The sequence below is a fragment of the Perca flavescens genome, chromosome 8, assembly GCF_004354835.1.
Source record: "Perca flavescens isolate YP-PL-M2 chromosome 8, PFLA_1.0, whole genome shotgun sequence".
In the NCBI taxonomy this organism is placed as follows: Eukaryota; Metazoa; Chordata; class Actinopteri; order Perciformes; family Percidae; genus Perca; species Perca flavescens.
In genome coordinates, this window is record NC_041338.1 from 27,963,761 (window position 1) to 27,986,815 (window position 23,055).

Genomic DNA, 23,055 nt, shown 5'->3' on the forward strand with positions numbered 1-23,055 from the left:
ACAGTGATGCCATCCTGCTAACCGATATAAAAAGGTATGACACATTTGAAAGGGGTTTGATAGGAATGATTGAATAAGATGCTGAAATATCAAATGTTTCCCCTTCTAGCTAAACTCTACTTAACCATTACCTGAGCTGCTCTCAGTTAAATCATGATATGTGAAGTAGGCCAACAGACCTACATGTCTGGCATACTCTTCAGAAGGACTCTTTGGTAGGAGTTGTGTCTAGCTGAGTTAAATGCTCAAATTACAGATCATTACACTGAGGTACACAGGGTTGGGTCGTGATAGCTGGTTCCATTTTTGATTTGGTTCCAGGTTTGTAATGTTTTTAAGCTCTGTGTCTAACCAATATTTATCTTCTCATTCTTTTTTTTATTTGCAGAAGTGCATTGTACCAAACATTCAGACAGTTCATATAAATACTGTAGCAAATACTTAATGTGGAAAAACTTCTAAAGTTGTTTTGGCCTTCACACAAAATGCTAGTTATATAAACTTTTGCTGCATAGAATTGTTGAAGTGTTTCACTTTCTTGCCAAGAGTTTTATGAGAGGATCAATACCACTCTTATGTGTGAGAGCAGTATCAATCTGCTCATCAATCTCTTGGCATTAAAGCAAATAAGACCATTTCCCAAAATATTGAACTGTACCTTTAAACCGAAATAGATTGATATGAGATTAATAAGGGATTCAGATGGATTTGCATTTGACAAGTAGATCTGATACTGGATGCAGATTAGATAAAAGGCGCAGGTGATTAAATCTGCTGGTGACAATAGTCATCACAGCCAACAAAACCGATGGCCTGTGCCTAGAAATTAAAGGCTCGCTTTTGTTTACTTCTGTCCGAAAACAAGGACCCATTGCTTCAAAAAAAAAAACTAAGAATTTTGTCACAGGAGCATCCAAAGCGCGCGCACACACACACACACACACTCACACACTTACTCACTCACTCACTATCACTCTCTCTCTCTCTCTCTCTCTCTCTCTCTCTCTCTCTCTCTCTCTCTCTCTCTCTCTCTCTCAGGAATCCAAACTCATGTTTCTGTCAATGTATCTTCAGGTAGCACTCTCTACATCGCAAACTAGGAATGTTTCTGAGCCAAAAGGCAAAGAGAGAGAGCCAGCTCAGTAATCTTCACTCCTCATTCATCTCCCGCACACATTTGCTATCATCTTTGTGAGCTAATTTTTATAAATGCGCTCACCAATTACAACTTGAACAAACAATTTGCCACATTCTGATTCCACTTCGGGATATATCCATCATAACTCTAGTTGCAGCTTTGTTAATCACACATTTTTGTGCATGTGTAGTGCACTGCTGGTGAGTAGAGAAGAAGACAGGATGAATGGTGAGCGATAAACCGTGCTCTATGTGGTACCACTTTTGGAATATTAGTGTGATATATTAGGTTCAATTGAGATAATCTCTAATAAATAAATATGACTAAAGCTTCTCCAGTGTGGGTAGATGACATGATAGATCGACATGATTCAGAATAAATCTGTCCTAACCATGTTGTTGTGAAATGCAATTTAATTCTGAGCATTTTAAACCAGTTTTGCAGGTAACGACATCCCACAAATAAGTGAAAAAAAGGTCTAAGCAATGGAATGTGTTTGGCTTCCTGGCTTGGTTAGAAAATAAAACATACGTGAAAACAGACAATCTTAAATGTGACCTTTAAGAATGTGTGTGTGTGTGTGTGTGTGTGTGTGTGTGTGTGTTTTTTCTGTCTCTGTGTGTGCGTGTTTCTGTCTGTCTCTGTGTGTGTGTGTGTGTGTGTGTGTGTGTGTGTGTGTGTGTGTGTGTGTTTCTGTCTGTCTCTGTGTGTGCGTGTGCGTGTTTCTGTCTGTCTCTGTGTGTGTGTGTGTGTGTGTGTGTGTGTGTGTGTGTGTGTGTGTGTGTGTGTGTGTGTGTGGGTGTGTGTGTATTGTAACCAAACCCCTCTACCCACTGATCATGTGATCAAGAAGAGCTGAACCAGATGGTGTCTAAAAAATGAATGCTCCCTCTGGAGTCTCCCACACACACATAACAAACATCTATGGTATCGCTTTAGCCTTTTACTGCTAAACTTTAACACATTACCACACAAATGATTGATAATTAACACTATATTCTCTTTATCGTGCACAAATATACAATCCAATCAAATGTATTCCCTTCCCCTCCCTTCCCTTAAGTTCAGTGAGTTCACTCAGTACAGGCTCTGGAGTTTTCTTAATCCTTCAAGTTTACATCTGGGGTCCGTTTCAGAAAGCAGGTTTAGTGAAAACTTGGAGTTTGTTAGCCCTGAGATGAGGGAAACTGGGTTTTCTCTTTCAGAAAGGGAGGTTAATCAAACCTGAGAGAGAGAGGGGTAACTTCAGCCCGTTTCAGAAAGAGAGGTAACTTAACCTCAGAGTCAGTTACTATGGTAACTGAGCCTGTGACCCTAACTTAGTCGGGAGCAGGTTTTCTTCAATAAACCTCGAGTTTCTCTTAGTCTCCTCCCTCTGACACAGCGCTCTCTCATTTCCTCATTCATTCATTCAGTCTGTATCAGGCACATTTTAGCGCAGTTTGTAATCATGGATAAAAAAAACAGTGTTGCTTTATTAACCTATGGATACCCGACGGGCCTGGCCGGGTTCGGACAGATATTTAGAAATGATGTTCGGGTAGGGCTCGGTCCCATCAGCGCGATAAGGCATTGAACATTTTAAATTAAGCAGCTTATTAACGTGCGCTTGCTGCTCCGTGTGCGCTGATGCGCTTATCTGTTGACATTTATGACTGCCTTCCTACAGTTGCTTAATAAAAGCGGGCTTTCCACTCAAACAAATGTACATGTGTCATTAGTATGAGAAATTTTTTTTATTTTAACTGTGTCGGACGCCGAACGGGCTCGGACAGAAAAATGCGGCCCAATCCGCACTCTATATTAACCGTGTTAGGCAAACTATAAAACGTTTTTTCTCAAAATATGGCATTTCCTTTTGTTGACCATACCGTTGATGAAGAAGCTGTATTACTTCTCAGGGAGTTAAACACGCGTCGGGAGATGATATTGAGGCCCCGACTATAGATGCATTTTCATTTCCAGATACTAGCCTACCTATTTGAGCGGTGTCATTTTTCTTCCTAATCCCTACTCATATCACTAAATCACCCATAAGGGCCATTAACCCTCTGGCGCATAGCGTCCACTACATGTATTCCACAAGGAATACCACAGGAATTCCACAGTATTGCAGGTGAATGATGTAAACCCTTTGAAAGAAAAGATTATGAATTATAATTCTGTTAATGATGGCACTGCTGCCTCAGAATGTATTGAATGGATTAGTAGGCCTAGGACTTTTTTGCCCGCAGGAATGCAACTAAATAAAATAGATTATAGGTTCAATACCATTTCGCCAGTAATATTAAACTCACGATTAAATATGATATTAATACACTATATTGGAACTTACGCATTTACTTTAGCAGCAATGTTCTCCCTAGTCACGCGCTTATCTCTGAGTCAACCTACCCTGAGTTGACTGAACCAACTCAAATCAGCTGTTCTGGAACCGAAAAAAACGAGATTCCCATCTCAGGGTAAATCTACTCAGAGATCAGGGTTAGACTCAGAGTTTGTTAATCCTCCTTCCTGAAACGGGCCCCAGATTTCTCCTTGGGCCCTCTCAGGGCCACTGCCAGCCACACTCACTTTATCATGTTACTCAGTAGTGACAACACAGCCTTTGGGTGTTTCCTGATCTTGTCTCTCACTCTAATTGCACTAAACTACTACTGAGCCAAGACACAGCTGGGTACAACAACATTCACCAATGTTCCTAAGCGGAGTAAAGTCGAGCTGAGTGGTGCAGGCAGGGTGGATCCTTGAAATAAAAAGCTCATTGTTTAGAGCTGATTGCAAAGATAACTGTCAGAGCTGGAAGGCAATGAAGCCCATTGCCTTTTCTCCACTCCCCGGTCTTCACTTGCATCATAACGACGGCACCAACCTGGGGCCATGTCTGTCTCACCGCACTGGACCCTGATTGGACCTGAACACCAACAGCTCAGCCAGACGACAGCCTGAGCTGAGAGGTTCACATCACATCCTCCTCCCTGTTTCCTGTGTTTTCCAGCAAAACAGTGCACATGATTTATTTCAGTGTGAGAGATTTAATGAGGATCTGCTTTTAGTTTTCTCTTCTCTTGAGTTTTGCCACACACTTCCTGGAGGCCATTAAGGAAAACAAAAAGAATGACATGACTTGATGGGCTGCAGAAGAGGCATGAAGGTGCTGAGAAATGGACAGTATGTGTCAGGCATGGCCTAAAAGAACAAAAGCAAAGAACCTAATTGACTGGGAGTAATGATCCAAAACACTGTCATATGAATAAATATTTTGCATTTGCCACAAACCACCAACTCACAGTTCATGAAAGCTGGTACATTTGATGTTTAAAGGTGCAGTAGGTACTAACATATTTGCTGAAACTGACCCTATGTTCGAGTGGAACTACATGAATCAGGTAATTTAAAAATGTGGCTCCTCTGGCACCACCTACAGCCTGTAGTGTGATTTGCAAAAATCCACCGCTCCCTGATCAGATCCTCCAATCAGGGCCGGGGGGTGGGTGTCTAACTTCATTCTCCCTTGTTGGGGGAGGGGCTTAGGAGACTGTTTTGGGCTTTAGCGGAAAGAAGGGAGGGACTGAGAAGTTGTCGATGTTCAAATATTTTTGGCTAAGTCCTGGATCTTCACAATCCTACCTACAGCACCTTTAAACATGCTATGTCAAGTACTGTAGGTCTTTCCCAGGAGTGTTCGCTTGGGTGTGTAGAATAATAAATATACAGAAGACGAAGAACATAGCAACGACAATCAACACAGCAAGGCCGACCAAAACCTTCATCAACAAAAAAATGTAAGTACAATTGTTTTTTCCTACAATATTGCTTTAGGAGGGGCTTTCAGTACCGGAATCAATCTACACAGTATCATACTACAGCAGCTACCATAAAGGTACTCTATCTTGGCAGTGCTAACCTTACGGTGTGTTTTCAGACAGCAGGTCATGACCGTCATGCTGTATTTTGAACTCCTCCAGTACAGCTACAAGTTACATTCCGTCCTACTAACAAACTGACTACAGATTGCTAACAGAAAACTATTATATGACACAATATAGCAGGCTTAGCTAATGTCATAATAGCTACTATCATTAACACTATTTATTCACCCAGAATGGATCAAATGGACCAAACTTAAAAGACAACTTTGTTTTGATTTATGTTTGTTAACTGCTTGTGAAGAGGTGTATTACTCAGGGAACCAGACACATGTAGCTTCAAAATGAGCTACCACCACGATGTGGTGTCTTTGGTTGTCATGTCATGTCACTCCTCACCTGTGCAGACTTTACCTTATTTGAACTTTCTCACAATTTGACATGTCACAGTAGAAAAAGCACAGATGTAAATAACTCAAATGATTGATGGCTGAATTCCACTTAGCTACTTTGATTTCAGGTTTCTGCTATTGTGCATGCGCACTGTCCCTCTTACTGTTGAGTAGAACAGAGCCATCCTTAGTGCTATTAGTAACACCTGGGCTTATCCAACTATGACAAGTCAAAATGTCTGCTGTGAAAAAAGTCCATTGTGCAGGTTATGTTTTGGGCTGTATTTTTAGCGTGATTTTGATCAATGGATGTGTTACTTCTGGAATAAGAAACATAAAAAGAAATATACTCACACACTCCGCTGTTAGAGGCAAGTGGTCCTTTGGGCTCACCGTTTTCTAAAAAGATATTTTGTGGCGTTATTTTACTAAAGGTTCTGTCCGACCTGTTTCTACGGTAAAGACGCTACCAGTCAACAATTTATTTTCTCTGTGGCAGCAAGTTACATAAACTGGCAAATTATTCCAGTAGATTAAACTGGGGTTCACTGGAGACAGAAAGGGTGGATTTTGCTACAAACGATCCATAATGCAACTCTCTCTTAAAGAAACTATCACTTTGAGCTGGTACTTCTAGTGCGTTCCATTTGTACTCGGAAGTCGGATTTTCCCGAGGTCAAAGCTGGTTACACGCCCCCTGACCTTGGATATCCGAACTCGGAACCGAACAACCTCGCAGAATCCAGAGTTCAAAATCCAACATGGCTGCCCCCTGAAACAACAGTAGTGAAAGCTGTAGTAACATACAGTTATTAGCACTTCTTTCTTATTTGTGTCTCACTTAATCAGTCGTACACACAGTCCTGTCCATCTTCTATCTGTGGACATGCTGTTACGCTGTTTGTACACACAAAAACAGCATAATGCGTTGTTAACAACTGGTATAGCTAACGATGGCTAACCTGGCTAGAGCTAGCCCCACAATGAAAAATCTGACTTGTAAATGGAACGCATTCAACTCGGGTGTGGCGTCATTCCCAGCTTCGGCTTCCAAGGTTCTGAGGTAAATGAAACGCACTATCACACCCATGCTCACACCATTAAAAGTGAAGTCTATTCCTTATGATAAATAGTATGACCCCAAACATAATTTCCAGATCAGGCCTATGCAATATATGAAAAATATAACAAGGCTTCCTTCTTGTGAGACTATTCCAATTTATCATTTCTATATGTATATGTGTATATATCTGCTGCTCCATCTCCCACCCATCTCTCACTTTCCACTCTACACTATCACGTGATGAGGAACAACATGAAATAAAAACAGACTGAGCTGCCCCCAAATATGTGTTAAGATGCAAAAAAATTACAATATCTATTGAACATGTCTATGATAAACCAGGGGAAATGAAATTCCCCTCAACAATGTATAAATGACTTTCCAACTTGTATTTCTAATGTGAATTAGCTGACAATGACCAGCTACATTAATATAACAGAAAAGTGTAACGGTCAATTTACTGTAAGTACTGTGCTAAATATCTCGCAACTGCTGAGTAAGCATGTACTGCCATCAGCAGTATACACGCAGGTTTTGTGATGGTTGAGTGTCCTTAAATGACTCTTTGACCCAGGTCAATACTGATTTTTAGCAGTCCTCATCTTACTTTACTCCCTGTGTAATTCTTTTACCCCTAGTAAAATCTTTCTTAATCCAAATATCCTCTTGTTTACTCCCCAACCCACTGCAATGTCAGAAGAAGGTCTTTATCTCCTCCCTGACACTTTGCTTGAGTCATACAAGCTGAATCAGTCCAATCCTGTTGATATATCAATGTATTGTCTTTCTATGAATGTGAAAACTCATTATCGCTCTATGCTGCGGTCATGTATCCAGCCTCTATAGCTAGGGACATTTTTAAAGACTGAACAAGGCTTTACTGTCTCTTGTCCTCTAGTGACTTTGGTGGCAGACTGTCTTGTGCAGACTGGGTTTAGGGTGAGCCAGCGAATGGTTTGGCCTAAGACTCTATGCTTAGACAAGGAGACTTTCTGCTGTATGCCAATATACCAATAGGAGGCAAGGCGCTCACTTTATGAAGCCTATAAACACTCAAAAAACACAATAAAACATGTCTCTCTGCCCTGCATACACACAAACTGTAAATGAATGTGCCAGTGTCAGCACCCCCCCCACACACACACACACACACACACACACACACACACACACACACACACACACACACACACACACACACACACACACAGTGTGACGCTCTTCAATCCTGATAGTTTAATGTGTGAATATAACCAGAGATGGTGGTATGCAGTGTCAGACATTGGTGTTCAACAGATCTGGGCTGACCTCCTGTTACGGTTGGACTAAAGGAAAACATGCTGAGTTATCAACCATTTATGGCTCCAGACAAAGCCTTGTACCGCATGCCACATCTGGCATAATCATATTTATTATAACCATAACAAAGATAAGAGGAAGTAAATCGAAGACAGCCTCTCTCAGAGCACTTACACTTCTGCGCAATGAAAAGCAAATTGGAGTTTCATTTCATCACGTGAGAGCTTTCTGGCGTTAACAAACAAGCAGTCGTTCTCCCATGGAATCAGAGTCGGCCTCAGTTCAAACTGGACGACCTCTCTAGGTCCCTAACGTCTCTAAAAACAAAAGGACCATTCTGACATGTTAGAACTCACAAAGTGTGAACAAAAATACACTGCAAGATGCAGTCATTTCCGTCTCTGACCTATGCTGTAAGAACAATACTTGTCTTTCAAACTGAAGTTATCCTTAAACTGATGCATATTTACATTTGCACAGGTATTATCAATCTGGATTTTTTTTCAGTGAGTTGCCATCTGCCATATAGAGCATTTCACGATAAGGAAAGAGACATAGCTGAGGCAAAAGATGCACAGTGTCAGGTACTGTGTTCCAGGTATTGACAACTAGGTCTTCCTGCAAATGTAGCTTTCTATTCATTACCAACTTGCAAAAGTAATACTGTATGAAAGTCTTCCTAGAAATCTTGTTATACAGACATTGGCAGTGTAGATCTTATTAAGTTTCCGGCAGCTTACAGTAAACAGTAGGCTGTCAATTACTTATAATGGCATTCGATGCTATTAAAATGTGTTACAGTCACTTGCTCATACAGACCACAGGGAACATTGTATAAATGCCTCTGGTTCAGACACTTAATATCTGTGAGTAAGATTTGATGTTTATGGCACTGTGGCTAAAAAGAGAAAGGAGAAAGAAAAAAAAGAAAAAAGCAGGGCCTCCTAGTTATCCAAGACAAAATTTCTTGCAACCCACACACATTAAGACCACAACACACACACACACACACACACACACACACACTAATAATATCTCCTTCAAATAAATCATATTATGTATAGTTTGGAAGTTATAAAAAAAAAAAAAACCTCATAAGCTGTGCACATGTAGTGATTCCCAAAGGAGAGTCACCTTCAATGAAGTTGTATGGGTTATCACAGGAGACCATTATGACTTTTCTGTCTTTAACTCATCACCTATAAAATAAAAAGTGTAATATATATATATATATATATATATATATATATATATATATATATATATATATATATATATATATATATATATATATATATATATATATATATATAGCTAGGGGCCCTTGGCATGATGCACCTGCTTCATTCTTTGCATTCAAACGTTTGTCAACGTCTGTCAGATGAGGCACATTGTGAGCCCGAGTACCGTGAAAAGCCTACCACAGCATTTGGACAGAGTTGGATTGGTTTTAATGTTACTGCCGGGCTGTCAAATTCAAGTAAACGTCGTAAAAGAAAGCAGCAGAGATCAGAAAGCACCTCGTGAGCCCGTAAAAGGCAGTTACCCCCCCTCACGTCATCACGTCCAAGTTCACCTTCAGTTCAACGACGTAATGCATTTCAAAATTAACGCTGCGCGGCACATAAAACGCCAACTTACCTTCGACGCTCAAAGTAGAAGCATTCAATCGGTAGGTCCGAGCCGTCAACTTTTACAGTTTGTTTTGAACAAACTCGTTGACCAGGAAGCATTTTGTAGCCGTTGTCTGGATGAGTTTGTACCCCTCCTCTCTCTCTCACATCTGGTCCCTAAACCGGAGTACCTCCCATCCACGCAGCTTCAGCTGCGAACCCACACTTTTTTACTACTTCTCATGATTCAAGGAATTCGCTGCTGGGTCTTATTAAATTACCATTCGTATCTTTGAAGCTTCAGTTAAAAGAAACTAAATGGATGGAAATGGTTATTCCGCTGTTTCCAGGTGACATAATCACCAACATTCAGCACGTGCACAGCTCTTTAAAAGCCTCGTGTTAGTTGATGCAGGATTAAAGGAGAATTCCGGTCGATTTCAACCCGTAGCTCTGTTGTTTGTACTGTCAGTAGCTAGAAAAACGAAAACAAACGGTGCCGCCTACACGGAGTTATCCTCCTGCTAGATTTTGCACCCAACAGTCTTAAACAAGGCTTAAACAGGGCAAGTTTTAAACGTGTTTTTAGCCTCCAAACGTGTTCGAAATGCCATTACTAGTGCTTAGCCATGTGCAGTTATTCCTTACGAGGGAACACAGCGAATTTGACGGCAGTAGATGTGACAGAAAGGCATACAAATTGTGTTAATCCTTACCTCTGAGCTTTAGCTTTCACCGTCGTCTACAACCTCCGCAGCCGGGAGATTTTACCGTTATGGCTGGTTGAACTTCAGCTCCCTTGATAACATTAGCTACATGAGAGAGATTACCGTGTTTGGAGCGAATGACTTCACCGAAAAGAGCGTCAAGTCCCGGTATCTGAAGGAAAATGCCATTCCTAAAGCGAAAAGACCAGCTGCAGACAAATTGGAGGTAACGTCTTTATGATTTATACTTTCCAAGGCTATTGTAATTCTCACTTTTTTTCTGTGAAGAAATGTTTCACGGTGTTGGTAAATTCTTGAAAAAACACTAAATGTTGTAACTCCCGTTACTGAGACCCGTGTATGATATTACCGACATGTAATTGGTAATGAGTTATATAACTGCGTTACAGCCAAAATGTATATATTACTGTAACTGCCTTACACCCAACACTGATTATGATAGATGCATCCTCAATGTTACGGTTTTGGCCATTGAGTCTGACTACAATACTCTTCCTCCTTCTTACTTATTTAGGGGACACCATCCAGTGACATAGAGACAGAATAGCTGCAGTGCCACAGTCAACTCCCAAGAAGGCGTCCAGCTGGTCATCCAGCCAGTTTCAAAATAGTTCTTTCAAGTCCACAGAAGAAAAAAACCCTTACCCCGTCATGGACAGAGAAGAAGGCGACTGCTTTGTAACATAGCCCCAGTTCCTCTGCTGGATAAGAGTGAACTGGTTGCTCAAGCCAGGTCACATTATAAGAGCATGTTCTAGGCCTAGGAAAAGAGTACTGAACTATTTTTTCTTTGTACACTTCAGACTATGCTGCAGCATAATTATGTATAAAACCACAAAATGTACTGTACATACTTTACATTAATTGTGTCTAGATTGTGATATTAATTGTGTCTAGATTGTGTCTAGATTGTGATATATTGTGATAAGCACAAATGTAATGTGTATTGTTATATTATAAAACCACTGTAACAGACAGGTGCAGTATAGAACTGTACAATTATTTATTCTTACAATTTACTTATTCAACTTTACTTGTACAATATACATATTCTTACGTTTTCCTAATCGAACTGTGCAATTGCTTTGTTTATTCCTAGTAATGGCCATACCAAGTATTACTAGAAATGATAGTTTTTGACTCAGAAAATGTCCTCTGCCTCTTTGAATCCTGTGTAACTTCCAGTTGGGGAGGGGTACTCTTGTCTGGTGTTAAGAATAGCTAAAAGACGTGTTCGTTCTGATTTCTGGAGGAGGAAGGAGGCTGTGGTCGAATTGAAAGTTAAGCAAAAGGTTTAATGAAACTGCATGAAAACGACAAGACAAAACACAATCAACATAAAACATAAAACACTGTAGCTGACAGCGGACTGATCTCATGCTTCTCCTTGCGGAGTCACAGAAGAACAGTCATGTGACATGACAAACAATACGCTGTAAACAGCGGACTTCAACGTGCTTCCCCTGTCGGGGTCACAGATTGAAGTGCCGACATCACCTCATTTTCCGAATTATATTCCTGTGGAATTGTGGGTCTCTGATTAAAGACACACCTCTGATTTTAGGTTTACCCCAGGTCACAGACAAAGGTCGTTTCACATGGTAGTGCCGATTCTGTCTAATCACGCCTGGCCCTGCAGGGGCTCCCCCAAAACCAGAAACAATAGTTACCTTTCCTGTGGGGACAATGAGTCTCCTTCATATGCTAAATGTCAGACATGACCTGATTAATTCTTTAGAAGCTAGGTTTTAGGTGAGACACTCAAATGCTGTATTAGTGTACTTGATTAAATTTAGCTGCAGGCCCCATTAAACATTGTTTTCAAAACATGAGCCGGGTTTTAACTTTTTAACTTCAACACTGGTCGCTGCTATAACACAGGTAGGCAATGTTCATCTGGTGCCCCGGCCAAGGCGCTCTCCTCTCAGAACCCACTCCAGAATCTCCCGGTAGGCCACGAGTCTGCATTGGCTGGGGGGGGGGCCTAAAGAAGTGAGGCATTTATTTATAATAAATAATAATACATTTCATTTATAGAGGGCCTTTCATCATACTCAGACACTTTACAGTAAAAACCAGCAAATATATCACATTAAAAACAGATAAGCAATAAAACCAACACATACAACAAGCATATTTAGAAGCAATTAAAAACAATAAAAACAGTAACTATCAGGTGAGAAATGTAAGATTATTGTATGTGGAAAGCTAATCTGAAGAGGTGTGTTTTGATTAGTATTTTGAATGTGTATTTACAACTAAAAACAAATGTACCTAAGCTAGACAGAGTCACTAAAGCCTGTTGTACTCACTCATTAGACAGCTGGCCATCAGGTCTGTCCGGTTAGATCATCCTTATAGATCAGATGGGGAAACCTCTCTGTATGGGCCAAACAATGTCCGTTGACCCATCCAGACCAGGCTGGATGAGATCCCATTCCTTACAGCACAGGCTTTCTTCCTCGGTGGTCATTGCGATACAGTATCCACACGAGCACCACCATGTACCCGCATCAAGTGCAACCAGCCATAACGGTAAAATCTCCTCGCTGCGGAGGTTGTAGACGGTGAAAGCTCAAGCTCAAATATCTCTTCATTTGGTTGCTGCAATTTGGAAAGGCACAAACTCGAACCATTTTCTGATATTAGTCCTGATCTAACTCCAAGCTCCGTCTGTCAGCTCTGTGAGTTCCTCCCTGCTTCTGCCGACAGGCAGGCTCCGCCGTTGCTAGGTTACCTATGCAAATGAGCTCCTGAACTCTTGAACTGTAGGTCAGCTCTGCTTCACTGCGGTGTCAGGTTACAGCCTGTTGATACATGCTCATTACTATGGACAGGACCTCGGCAAATCGTTTTTTTGTGGAAAAAATACATTTTGGATTATTGGATTGTATGAGATTGGCACTCGATTGTTGAGGACTTGACCGGAAAGCAGTACATAAACAGAGGTAAGGATTAACACAACTTTTATGCCTTTCTGTCACATCTACTGCCGTCAAATTCGCTGTGTTCCCTCGTAAGGAATAACTGCACATGGCTAAGCACTAGTAATGGCATTTCGAACACGTTTAGAGGCTAAAAACACGTTTAAAACTTGCCCTGTTTAAGCCTTGTTTAAGACTGTTGGGTGCCAAATCTAGCAGGAGGATAACTCCGTGTAGGCGGCACCGTTTGTTTTCGTTTTTCTCGCTACTGACAGTACAAACAACAGAGCTACGGGTTGAAATCGACCGGAATTCTCCTTTAAGTAACGTCGAGCTTAATAAAAATGTCGCGAGAGCTAATGAGGAGAGGAAATACCAGGTACACAAATATGTATTAGTCATTGCAGCAAATAGGATACAGATATATTAGTACACAATGTACAATATTTTCGTACTTTTTCTACCACTGGTGACAAAATAACCAAAGAACTAACTAGTTTTCTGAACCTTTTTATTTATGTTAGAGGCTGTAAATCGATAACTGATAATTAAAACTGTTGAGTTAAGCTGCTCTGTTAAAGAAAAGTTACTCTTTAATCAAATTCACTAAATCAGTCTCAGTTGTGAGGGGAGCTCCATAAAACTAACATTGGTTAACGACTTCTTGGTTGCTTGATTTATAGATTTGGAAGAAATACATATTCTAGTAAAATATAAACTTAACTGTAAAGTATTCTTGGAATAGTAAATCCTGATTTACTGTAGGATGGAAATTTCCATATATTTAAATATTGCAAAGTTGCCTGTATCACCCTCCTTTAGCATCTATTATATTAATTGTCCAGCTGATATTTAGATATTTACTGCTGTAAAAAGTAATACACCAAGTCATATGCAAAGCATTTTATTGAGCAGCCAAAAGGGCAGTTAAATTATTGCCTTTAGCTAAAAAAATTTGGATGTCTAACATCCCAAAAAACTAACATCCAGCAGCTCTTTCTATTTTATGACGCATGTAACAACAGCCATGCTGCTACAGAGATGTTTCTAAAGGCAAAGTTTTGACCTTTCGGAATATTCAGCAAGTGAGAAGGAAAAAATAATAAAAAGTGTATACGGTAAACTGTAGACCGTGACACTAGTGTTCTGGTGTAATCTGTCCGCTGGCCCCAGACAGATACATTCTGGCTGTGGGGAGCTTTGTTTCCCAGAGATTAACAATTGCTGATTTATGATCCCGAGACACATTCTGTTTGGACATTTTTGCTCCAACAAATATGTTCACTCATCTTTGCACATCCGGAGATAACTCCTCCAGCCTTGTAAAAAAGTTTAAACAAGGGAAATTTTGCAGCCAAAGTAAAAAAAAAAAAAAAAAAGCCGAGGCGAGTTGCGGAGGTTAGGAGGACTTGCGTGTTGGAAGCAGATGCCAGCGGAGCCGCTGTCGCTGCAGGAGAACACCGAGCTGCTGAGAGAAGGAAGGGAAACATACACCGCCGGGGGCTCTGTCCATCACTCCACTCCTTCTCCTCAAAACGTGCATTCTGCTTTCCAAGCAATCTCATCTCTACACGTATCATTCATTTTGATGTTTTCAGCGGGTTATCTCAGAGGCACCCAGAGAGAGGGTTCTGTCGCTATGGTAACCACTCCAGCTCCTGGATGGAGCCCAGGGTTGTAAAAGCGAAAAGAGCAAGAGACCATTACGAGCAGGGCCTTTTTTTCCTTCCAAGTCCAAGATTTAATGGAGGGGTCACTGGGGGAGAGACAGATGTCCAAGCCAACATTTTAAGTCAGCTACATCAAGATTATTTCTAAAAGGGATGGACCAGCTGAGTGGATCATTTTAAAAAGGGGGGAGTAAATGGACTTTAACACAGCTTCCAGGAAGAGGAAAACACAAGTTGAGTGGGAGGAGAGGAATACGCAAGAGAGCCCGATGAGGGGAACGGACAAGATGAAGAGGCAGTGTAAAGGGGGTCAGAGACAGCAACAACAGACTGAAAGGAAACAAGAGGAAGCAGCCAAGACTGTGGATGTTGTTTTATCAAGTTCATTTTGTCGCCTGGTTCTTCCCCCCGACTCCAAAATACACCATTACATCACACTGAGCATGGGAAACTTCCCCCAAACCAACACACAGCCTCAGTGTGTCTCGCTTATCTCTTTTGTTGCTGACTGCAGAGATATTCATCATTAGCAGAGCATCAGTACAACACAACACATTCTATGGGTCTTTACGGACAGAAAAGCGTAACCATGCAGTGAGCTCAGAGTGGATTTGAAAGGAAATGTAAGTACAGTTCAGACACTGCCATAATGAGGCCAGTAGATTAGTCTTTTGACAAAAACCTTGTCAAGACCATGTAAAAGCTTAGTTTAAAAGTCTATTCGGTCAGGACTGCTGACATTACAGTAGCCTAATCCTATGGTTATTGAAGTTGACATGATACATATTTACTTCAAAAATAGTAAATACATTAGCGCAGCATGAAACAAGACCTCAAAACCAAACTATCATTTCATGCTCTCTTCAATTGTTTATTTGCAGTGGATGAAAGCAAAGTCATGTCTTGGAAATCTTTGAAGCCATTTTGATGACCACGGTCGCTGGAAATAAAGAGAAAATACAGAGAGAAACCAAAATAAAAACACACTTTTATGGCAACCACAAACATGTTTTATTCACATGAATGTATCTTTCACAGACAAAACTGGGAGGAATAAACAACTTCAAGGTCTCCTTGGTTTTCTACAAGCAACTTGTACTGTCTACCACTGGCACCATCTCTTCTAGTTCATGGTCTTGTACCTCCAAAATTAAGGCTCCCCAGAAATTTCGGCATGTAACAATGAGATAAATCAAAACGTACAAACATACGAACAAAGCGGTGCGGCAAAAGCAATATGAAAACAACAAGAGCTAAGTAAAGGAAGGCAGGGCTCACAGCCGGCAGACATAGTGTGGACTAAATCATGGAGAGTGACAGGAAACCAAATTAATCACAACCAAGAGAAGCTGTGCGGAGCTGAAGCTACTTTCCACTGCAGTCCACCGTGACAAGAAATGGACGAGAAAAGGAGCACAGTACTGGCTGTTTGAGGTGGGATTCAGGGGGTTTTCAAACACTCGTGGGGGTTTTCGGGGTCAGCCAAGCAGCTCAATTCCAAATAACGGCACTATTTTCCAAAGTTGATGTAAACAAGCGTGTGTGCTGATGAAGTGGCAGGGTGATGGTCTGCATAAGCAGCATCCTCCCTGGATAGACAATAATCCCATTGTGTATTCTGCGGTGGGCCAGGTCCTCATGGTGATGAAAACACCAGAGAGGCCACAGCTGATTTTGGAGTATCACAGTCTTTTCAAGTTCTCTGTGAACATTTCCACATGGTGACATCTGGTTGGCAAGGAATTGAGGAATTTGCAGGGGAAACAAACAAACAAAAAAAAAATTTCTTTTTCCCTGTGTTTCACCAGTGACCTACAGAATAGACATATTTATTAAAAATGCTGTCTGACTCCACTGTTTATCAGACTGTGTGCATTTGTCGACCTCGGAGACTCGTCAGGCCATGCGCTGTGGAGCAGAGTTCGGGGCTGCGGGGAACCAGGCAGGGCTCTCAGGTGGCCACAGAGGTGACGATCTGGACCACTTCGCCGTTCTCTCCCTGGATGGCACCCTGGATGGCCTCTTTCACCTCCATGTCCGTCTGCAGGGCAGGGGCCAGCTCGGCAGCCTGGGACACATGAAAGAGAGGAGAGGGAAGCGGTAACAAACGGGAAGACTGCAAGATCTGGTCCTGCTTGAGCTAATCAGTGTAATTAGAAAAAGCTGCAACACAAGTGTGTTTCCTGACTAACAGATGGGGACCAAACCATATTGTAGCCCCTGCCCATGTGTCATTGTGGGAGACACTGTGAATGGACTAAAGATAGAAGGAGCAGAGGAATGACAAGAGAGATTAGAGAAGAGATATATCAGAGAGAAGAAAGAAGAAGACAGTCGGTGGAAGGGCCGAGAAAAGGAGGCAGAGCGACAGGTGGAGAGAGACTTGACAAGTGATGAGCCATTTGTATTTTAATGCTCTCTGACTGTCTCTATGGTCGGTGTCAGACAGAGCAAGGTATTGTGTGGGTAAAAAAACAACCTCAAAAGATGAGAGGTTCATGACTCAGTCCTGGATGAGGACCATGAAGAGTGACTCACTCCTTCCTCGAATGCGCGCCAAAGGTTCCCTCAAACACACCTGCAGCATGTAATCCTCCCTCCAGCCCAACATGCCTGTCACTAGACAACAGCACTGAGTGGAGCACAGCTGCACCACAGCAGCACACACAGTGCAACAACAACACATGAGGCTGACATGCTGTTACCACTGGCCTTAAAGAGGCCAAGTAAAACTCATACGGAGCCATGGGTTTTTTTTTTTTTTTCACTGAGCATTTCAAACATTGGACATGTTGAACTGTCTCACTACGGGCCTTGTTCTCCATTTGGAAATACTCAAAGATAATGGATCCATTGCTTTGAATTGTATGCATCAGAAACTATTCTGGCATATTTGTTAGAAGTGTGGTTAAATCCTTACACCAGAGCAGGAGGTAAACCATGTTGTGTCAAAATTCAGCCACAGATTATTACCAATTTGCTGAAATGCCCCTTGGAATGCAAACAACAACAAAAAAATCACAGTGTGTTGCCCCCTAATTCATCTAGCTTAAAAGGTCCCATGGCATGAACATTTCACTTTATGAGTTTTTTTTCACATTAATATGAGTTCCCCCAGCCTGCCTACGGTCCCCCAGTTGCTGGGAATGGCGATAGGTTTAAACCGAGCCCTGGGTATCCTGCTCTGCCTTTGAGAAAATGAAAGCTCAGATGGGCTGATCTGGAATCTTCTCCTTATGAGGTCATAAGGAGCAAGGTTACCTCCCCTTTCTCTGCTTTGGCCCACCCATGAGAGAGAGAGACATCATGGCTTTCAAACGAGCAAAGTGGCAGTTGGTCAAGGCCCCCCCTCGCCTCCTCATTAGCATTTAAAGCTACAGACTGGCTCTAGTGGCTGTAATTCTGCACCAAGGCTGAATTTCGGGAAAGAGTCTTCAGATACAGTATTAGGGGACCACTGAGGCCTATATAAAAGCATCCAAAAAGCATCATGTCATGGGAAAGATGTTTTTTGGGGAATTTTAGGCCTTTATTTTCATCGGACAGATATAGACATGAAAGGGAGGAGAGAGAGGGAATGACATGCAGCAAAGGGCCGCAGGTCGGAGTCGAACCCACGGCCGCTGCAACAAGGAATAAACCTCTATATATTGGCGCCTGCTCTACCAGGTGAGCTATCTAGCATCTAGTTTGGGTAATGGAAACTATTTAATAATAAGAGAGGGGAAATGCAGAGATAAATGAATACAAAAGCCTAAGTAATTTTTCAAGAACTTGCATAAATGCTACCATATGACTGGAAACAGATGAGAGCAATTTTCTCAATTCAACACTTTTCAGAAAAAGGGGGAAAGACCAGCGCTAACCTTCCTCTGAACTTTGAACTGAAAGCCAGCGATGTTTACACGCTAGGACATCAAAACCCAACTGTGATAATAACCCAGCATGTACCAGACCCACATGGGCTACTTTACTCCGTGGCTCTTTGCAATGTGTCTTACAATAAAGTTTTACTTTTTGTTGTAGTTGCAACTGGTCAATGCTATTCTGTGTCCTTATTTCCTTCCTTGTGTTTTAATTGTATTGCATTACATATTTTGTCCTTTGATTGATTATTGTTTGGATAGAGTTTGGTAGGTTCTGGTCTCGCTTTGCCAGACCCTTCTCCAAAGCGAGCTGGAGGAGGGTCTGGCTACTCCACATAGCATTCGGGGATGGGAGGAAAACATGCTCTGGTTTATTGGCATTTCTATAAACCAATCACAATCGTCTTGGGCGGTGCTAAGCACTGGAGAAAAGCTGTGGTACCGCTGCAAAATAGCCTCGGAAGGAACTTGTTTTGTTGGAATATATGTACGTTTAAAAGTTGTTTTAGTCGTGCAACAGAAAACTCAGATTGGACAGATAGTCTAGCTAGCTGTCTGGATTTACCCTGCAGAGATCTGAGGAGCAGTTAACCATAGTCCTCAGAAATCAACCAGAGTTTAAAATTCCAACACAAAGGAAGCCCGAGGCAACGGCAACGAGCTAACAAACTGCCTGCGTGACACGCATGTTTCGAAAATGCGTGCCTGCTGGAAATATGAAGCGTTTCCAGGCAAAATAGAATAGGTTCAGATGTTTGTATGTCGTTTAGACACGAATACATATTAATAAATGACAGGTTGATGTTTGAAAGTCTCTTGGTTTTGAGATAAATGTAATTTAAAAAAAAAAATTTAAAATCAATCTTCTAATATTGCACCTGTCAATACAGAACGAAATATTCTGTAGCCCATTTTGCCATCAATACTGCATCAAATCAGTACATATTTATGTTTAATAAACCTTGTGTTGACTTCGGGTCACATTGACCCGTTTTCAATTTTTGTTTTATATCAGAAAATATGGGACGTAGAAATAAGCGCTGAAAATGTGTAGAAGAAAAATTTTACAATTTAAAACGTTGGAGAAAGCAAAAACAAACAAAAAGGCATAAAAAATGTCGAAAAGGTTGACGGGAAGACAACACAAGGGTTAACATTGTATTTCATTTTATCAACGGGAAACATACGTGTCCAGACAAGGCTAGCAAAAGAAGCACCGCGTCAGACATGTTTCTGCTGTGCAAAGACCAAAAATCCACGCAGCTGACATGCAGCTGAAAAGCAACAGAAACGCCACGCAGGCAGTGTGTAACCGGCCTTACTCTGTAAAATCCTTCAAGGCACACTTAAAAAAAAAAAGGAAAATTAAAAGAAAAGGTCTACTTGAACATACTTGGTGTATCTTAGCACCCAACCTATTTTCTTGGCACGTACAATATTTTTGTACTGATGCCTAATGAAAATCTGCTTTTGACGAGTTTGAATATCGTTTGATAAATAAACACCACATTGTTAACAATCGGTTTGATTCGGTCCTTGAGTATGTCCCTGCGCTCTTACTGAACCCAAACTCCACCGCACAGAATGCCGACGACTGATCAGATCTCTGCGTACTTTGTTGATTTCTGTCAAGATCTGTGTACAATCAAACATTAAGAAAATAAATATCTCTTTTTAGATCTAAAAAAAAAAATCCATTCAAACGAATCACTTGAGTAAACAAACCATTTGATTGCTCGCTACGCCAAGCAACATGGAGTACAGACCTTGGAATACAGTGTACGTGGCAATCATTTTGTATGCTTGCTGGAGTCTATCAGCTTGAGTATAATCCACACCCAAAACAATTCATCAATATAGGATGCCTAATCACTTTAATGCTCACAGGGGCAAGGAACCAATTACCTAGACAACTACAGACAACAAAAAGACAACAAGAGCAAAGTCTGAACTTTAAAATTCCAAAAACCTGGTGCGTGGGCGTCTGTAGGGAGATCCATATCAGGATAGGATTGCCCTTTTACACAGCCATAAATCCTTTGAAGTTCTCTCTGTTTATACTGAAACAACACAACAAAGACTCACAGCAGGACTAGAGGGCACCCGTTTTAGCATGGGACTTGAGGGAAAGAAGCAGTAGGGAGAAAATGTGATGTTCAACATATTTGGTTAAAACAAAAAGCAGAGAGAACAACGGAAAAGTGTGGTTCTTTTAGATTCCTCGCAGAGTCAAAATGACCACTTCAAAGGCCACTATGCCGGGTGCCTGGTAACCATCCCGATTCCACATGTGGTTATTGCTCAAAAAGCACAATCTTCAAGGTATTATAGGCATATCTACCAATTACTACCCTTCTCCTTGTAACACTCCATCCACTCCCCTTTATTATTTTAAATTACTGTTTGTCCAAACAACCGTCATAATGACTGAAAGCTGAGCAAAATTATGACAGGAGAAAAGGAGGCCCATTGTGCCTGCAAGTAGTTTAGCTAAATTGCAATAAAAGTCATCACTTATGTTTCCATTTCAACATTACAGTAATTATGAGTGAAATATTACAGGATTTATTCTGCCTCATTATGAAGCTGATCAAACCATAATAGCACAAAAGAGGGCAGGTGTCAGCCCCAACAACCAGAAACTTTGGCAGCTAGTCAGCTCCTAATTTCTCACGAGAAGGAAAAGAAAGAAGAATAGAAAAATTACACAAGAGAAGAAGACATGTATGGACTCCTAGAATTGGTAAAATATATAATAAAGGATATAAAAGATGAACTCTGTTTTCATTATTTAGGGGGCTGGAGCTAAATTATTAAGTAAAAAAAAAAAAAAAAAAAAATAAAAAATAACCACCCCTTAAAAGAGCATGCATTTTCAGCTGTAGAAAAAAAAAAAAAGTCACAGATTTCAGAACTGGCGATTAAGTGAAAATACTTTCTCTCTTAATCGCCACTTCTGAAACTGTGACACTTTTTAGATTACATTGTTCCCACATATTTTCCTAACTTGCGCTGCAGCAGTTTCCTTAAAGGAATACGCCACCGTTTGTTGAAATAGTGCTTATCACGGGCTACCCTGGCTGTAGATAGGTGGGCCAACGCATTTTTTGTCGCAGTGCAAGTAATCAGAGGTGTCAAGTAACAAAGTACAAATACTTTGTTAACTTACTTAAGTAGAAATTTGGGGTATCTATACTTGACTGGAGTAATTATTTTACAGCAGACTTGTTACTTCTACTTACATTTTAAAAAATAGCCTTGTTACTCCTATTTCAGTTCGGCTTGTTTTCATTCCAGCTTGTCATTGTTTTTACAAAAAAAAAAAAACTATCCAGATAAATCGCACAATCCGGATAGAGTGAATTTGATTGTGGTTGGGTGAGAAGTATAAACATATACCATTCCGACACCCTACTGGTTTGAACGCGATCCATTCCGGTGCCTTATTTAGGTGCCACTTAAATGACTGCGCTTCTCTCTGATGCTCCGAAAACGGACGTGAAACATCGCAGCACGCGACGCTAGTTAACACTACACTCGACAGCAGGTAACGTTGGCCTACCGTTAGCTAGCAGCTGGAGTAAACACGGTTAAAATGCTGACAGCTAAACGGTGTAAAAGTGTGTCTGTATTTTACTGTGTAGGATTGTAACACCAGACTGTAGCTGTCGTTGTCTGAAAAACACAGAAGAGATGTGTCACCTTTTTCAGCCCTTCTGAGTTTGCACGTATGATTTTAATATAACATTATAGTCATTATAGCCTTTAGAATTTTTTTTTTTGTGGAGGTGGGGTAGTGCACTATAGGCTCCTGTGCGGCGGGTTAAGCTTTTTGTCCTTAATGGCATTTTTTCCCCTTACATTACTTTTACTTTTATACTTTAAGTAGTTTTGAAACCAGTACTTTTACACTTTTACTTGAGTAAAAAGCTTGAGTTGATACTTTTCACACCCTAGTATCTATACTTCTACTTGAGTAATGAATGTGAATACTTTTGACACTTCTGCAAGTAATTAGGTTGTTTTTTTGTCTTTTGTTGGCTCACTTTTACTCACAACATGCTAACCGGCAACATAGGATTCCATTCACTACGCTAAGCTAACTAGCGGCGGTGCTGCCGGTGTTGCACCGGACTAAAACAATGCATGCACAGAAAATGCGTTGGCCCACATATCTACAGCTAGGGGAGACCATGATAAGCCCTATTTCAACAAACGGTGGCGTATCCCTTTAAGCACAAAAAAAGGGCTTGAGGGCTTTTACACAAGCGCAATGATCCGCTGTTCCAAGTGAATGGCTGTACAGCTGAAAAAAATGGGCGACAGGCAATGTGAAGTTACTTGCCATCTAAGTATTTTCAACACTGGGCTGGGCATGGTATTTTTCTGGTTGAGTCACCAGTAGAAACAATTAGCAACTCTGGTAAAAAGAGTATGATTCCGTTTTGAAAAATCTAAGGCACAAGATTGTGTACGTGACTTTAAGCAAACTA

General features: G+C 41.1%; 1 protein-coding gene and 1 long non-coding RNA gene across 2 annotated transcripts in view; both read right to left on the reverse strand.

The window, feature by feature from the left end:
• The window catches only part of LOC114560622 (uncharacterized), a 124,318-nt gene extending 114,544 nt beyond the window's left edge, over positions 1 to 9,774 (reverse strand). Inside the window, exon 1 of the long non-coding RNA XR_003693210.1 lies at positions 9,403 to 9,774. This is a non-coding gene — a long non-coding RNA (uncharacterized LOC114560622). The remainder of the gene's footprint in view (positions 1 to 9,402) is intronic.
• A 5,772-nt stretch (positions 9,775 to 15,546) lies between these two features.
• banp (BTG3 associated nuclear protein) overlaps positions 15,547 to 23,055 on the reverse strand; it is a 50,078-nt gene continuing 42,569 nt past the window's right edge. Inside the window, exon 13 of the mRNA XM_028585612.1 lies at positions 15,547 to 16,764. Within this exon, the coding sequence (XP_028441413.1) occupies positions 16,648 to 16,764 (117 nt within the window). The 3' untranslated portion in view covers positions 15,547 to 16,647. The remainder of the gene's footprint in view (positions 16,765 to 23,055) is intronic.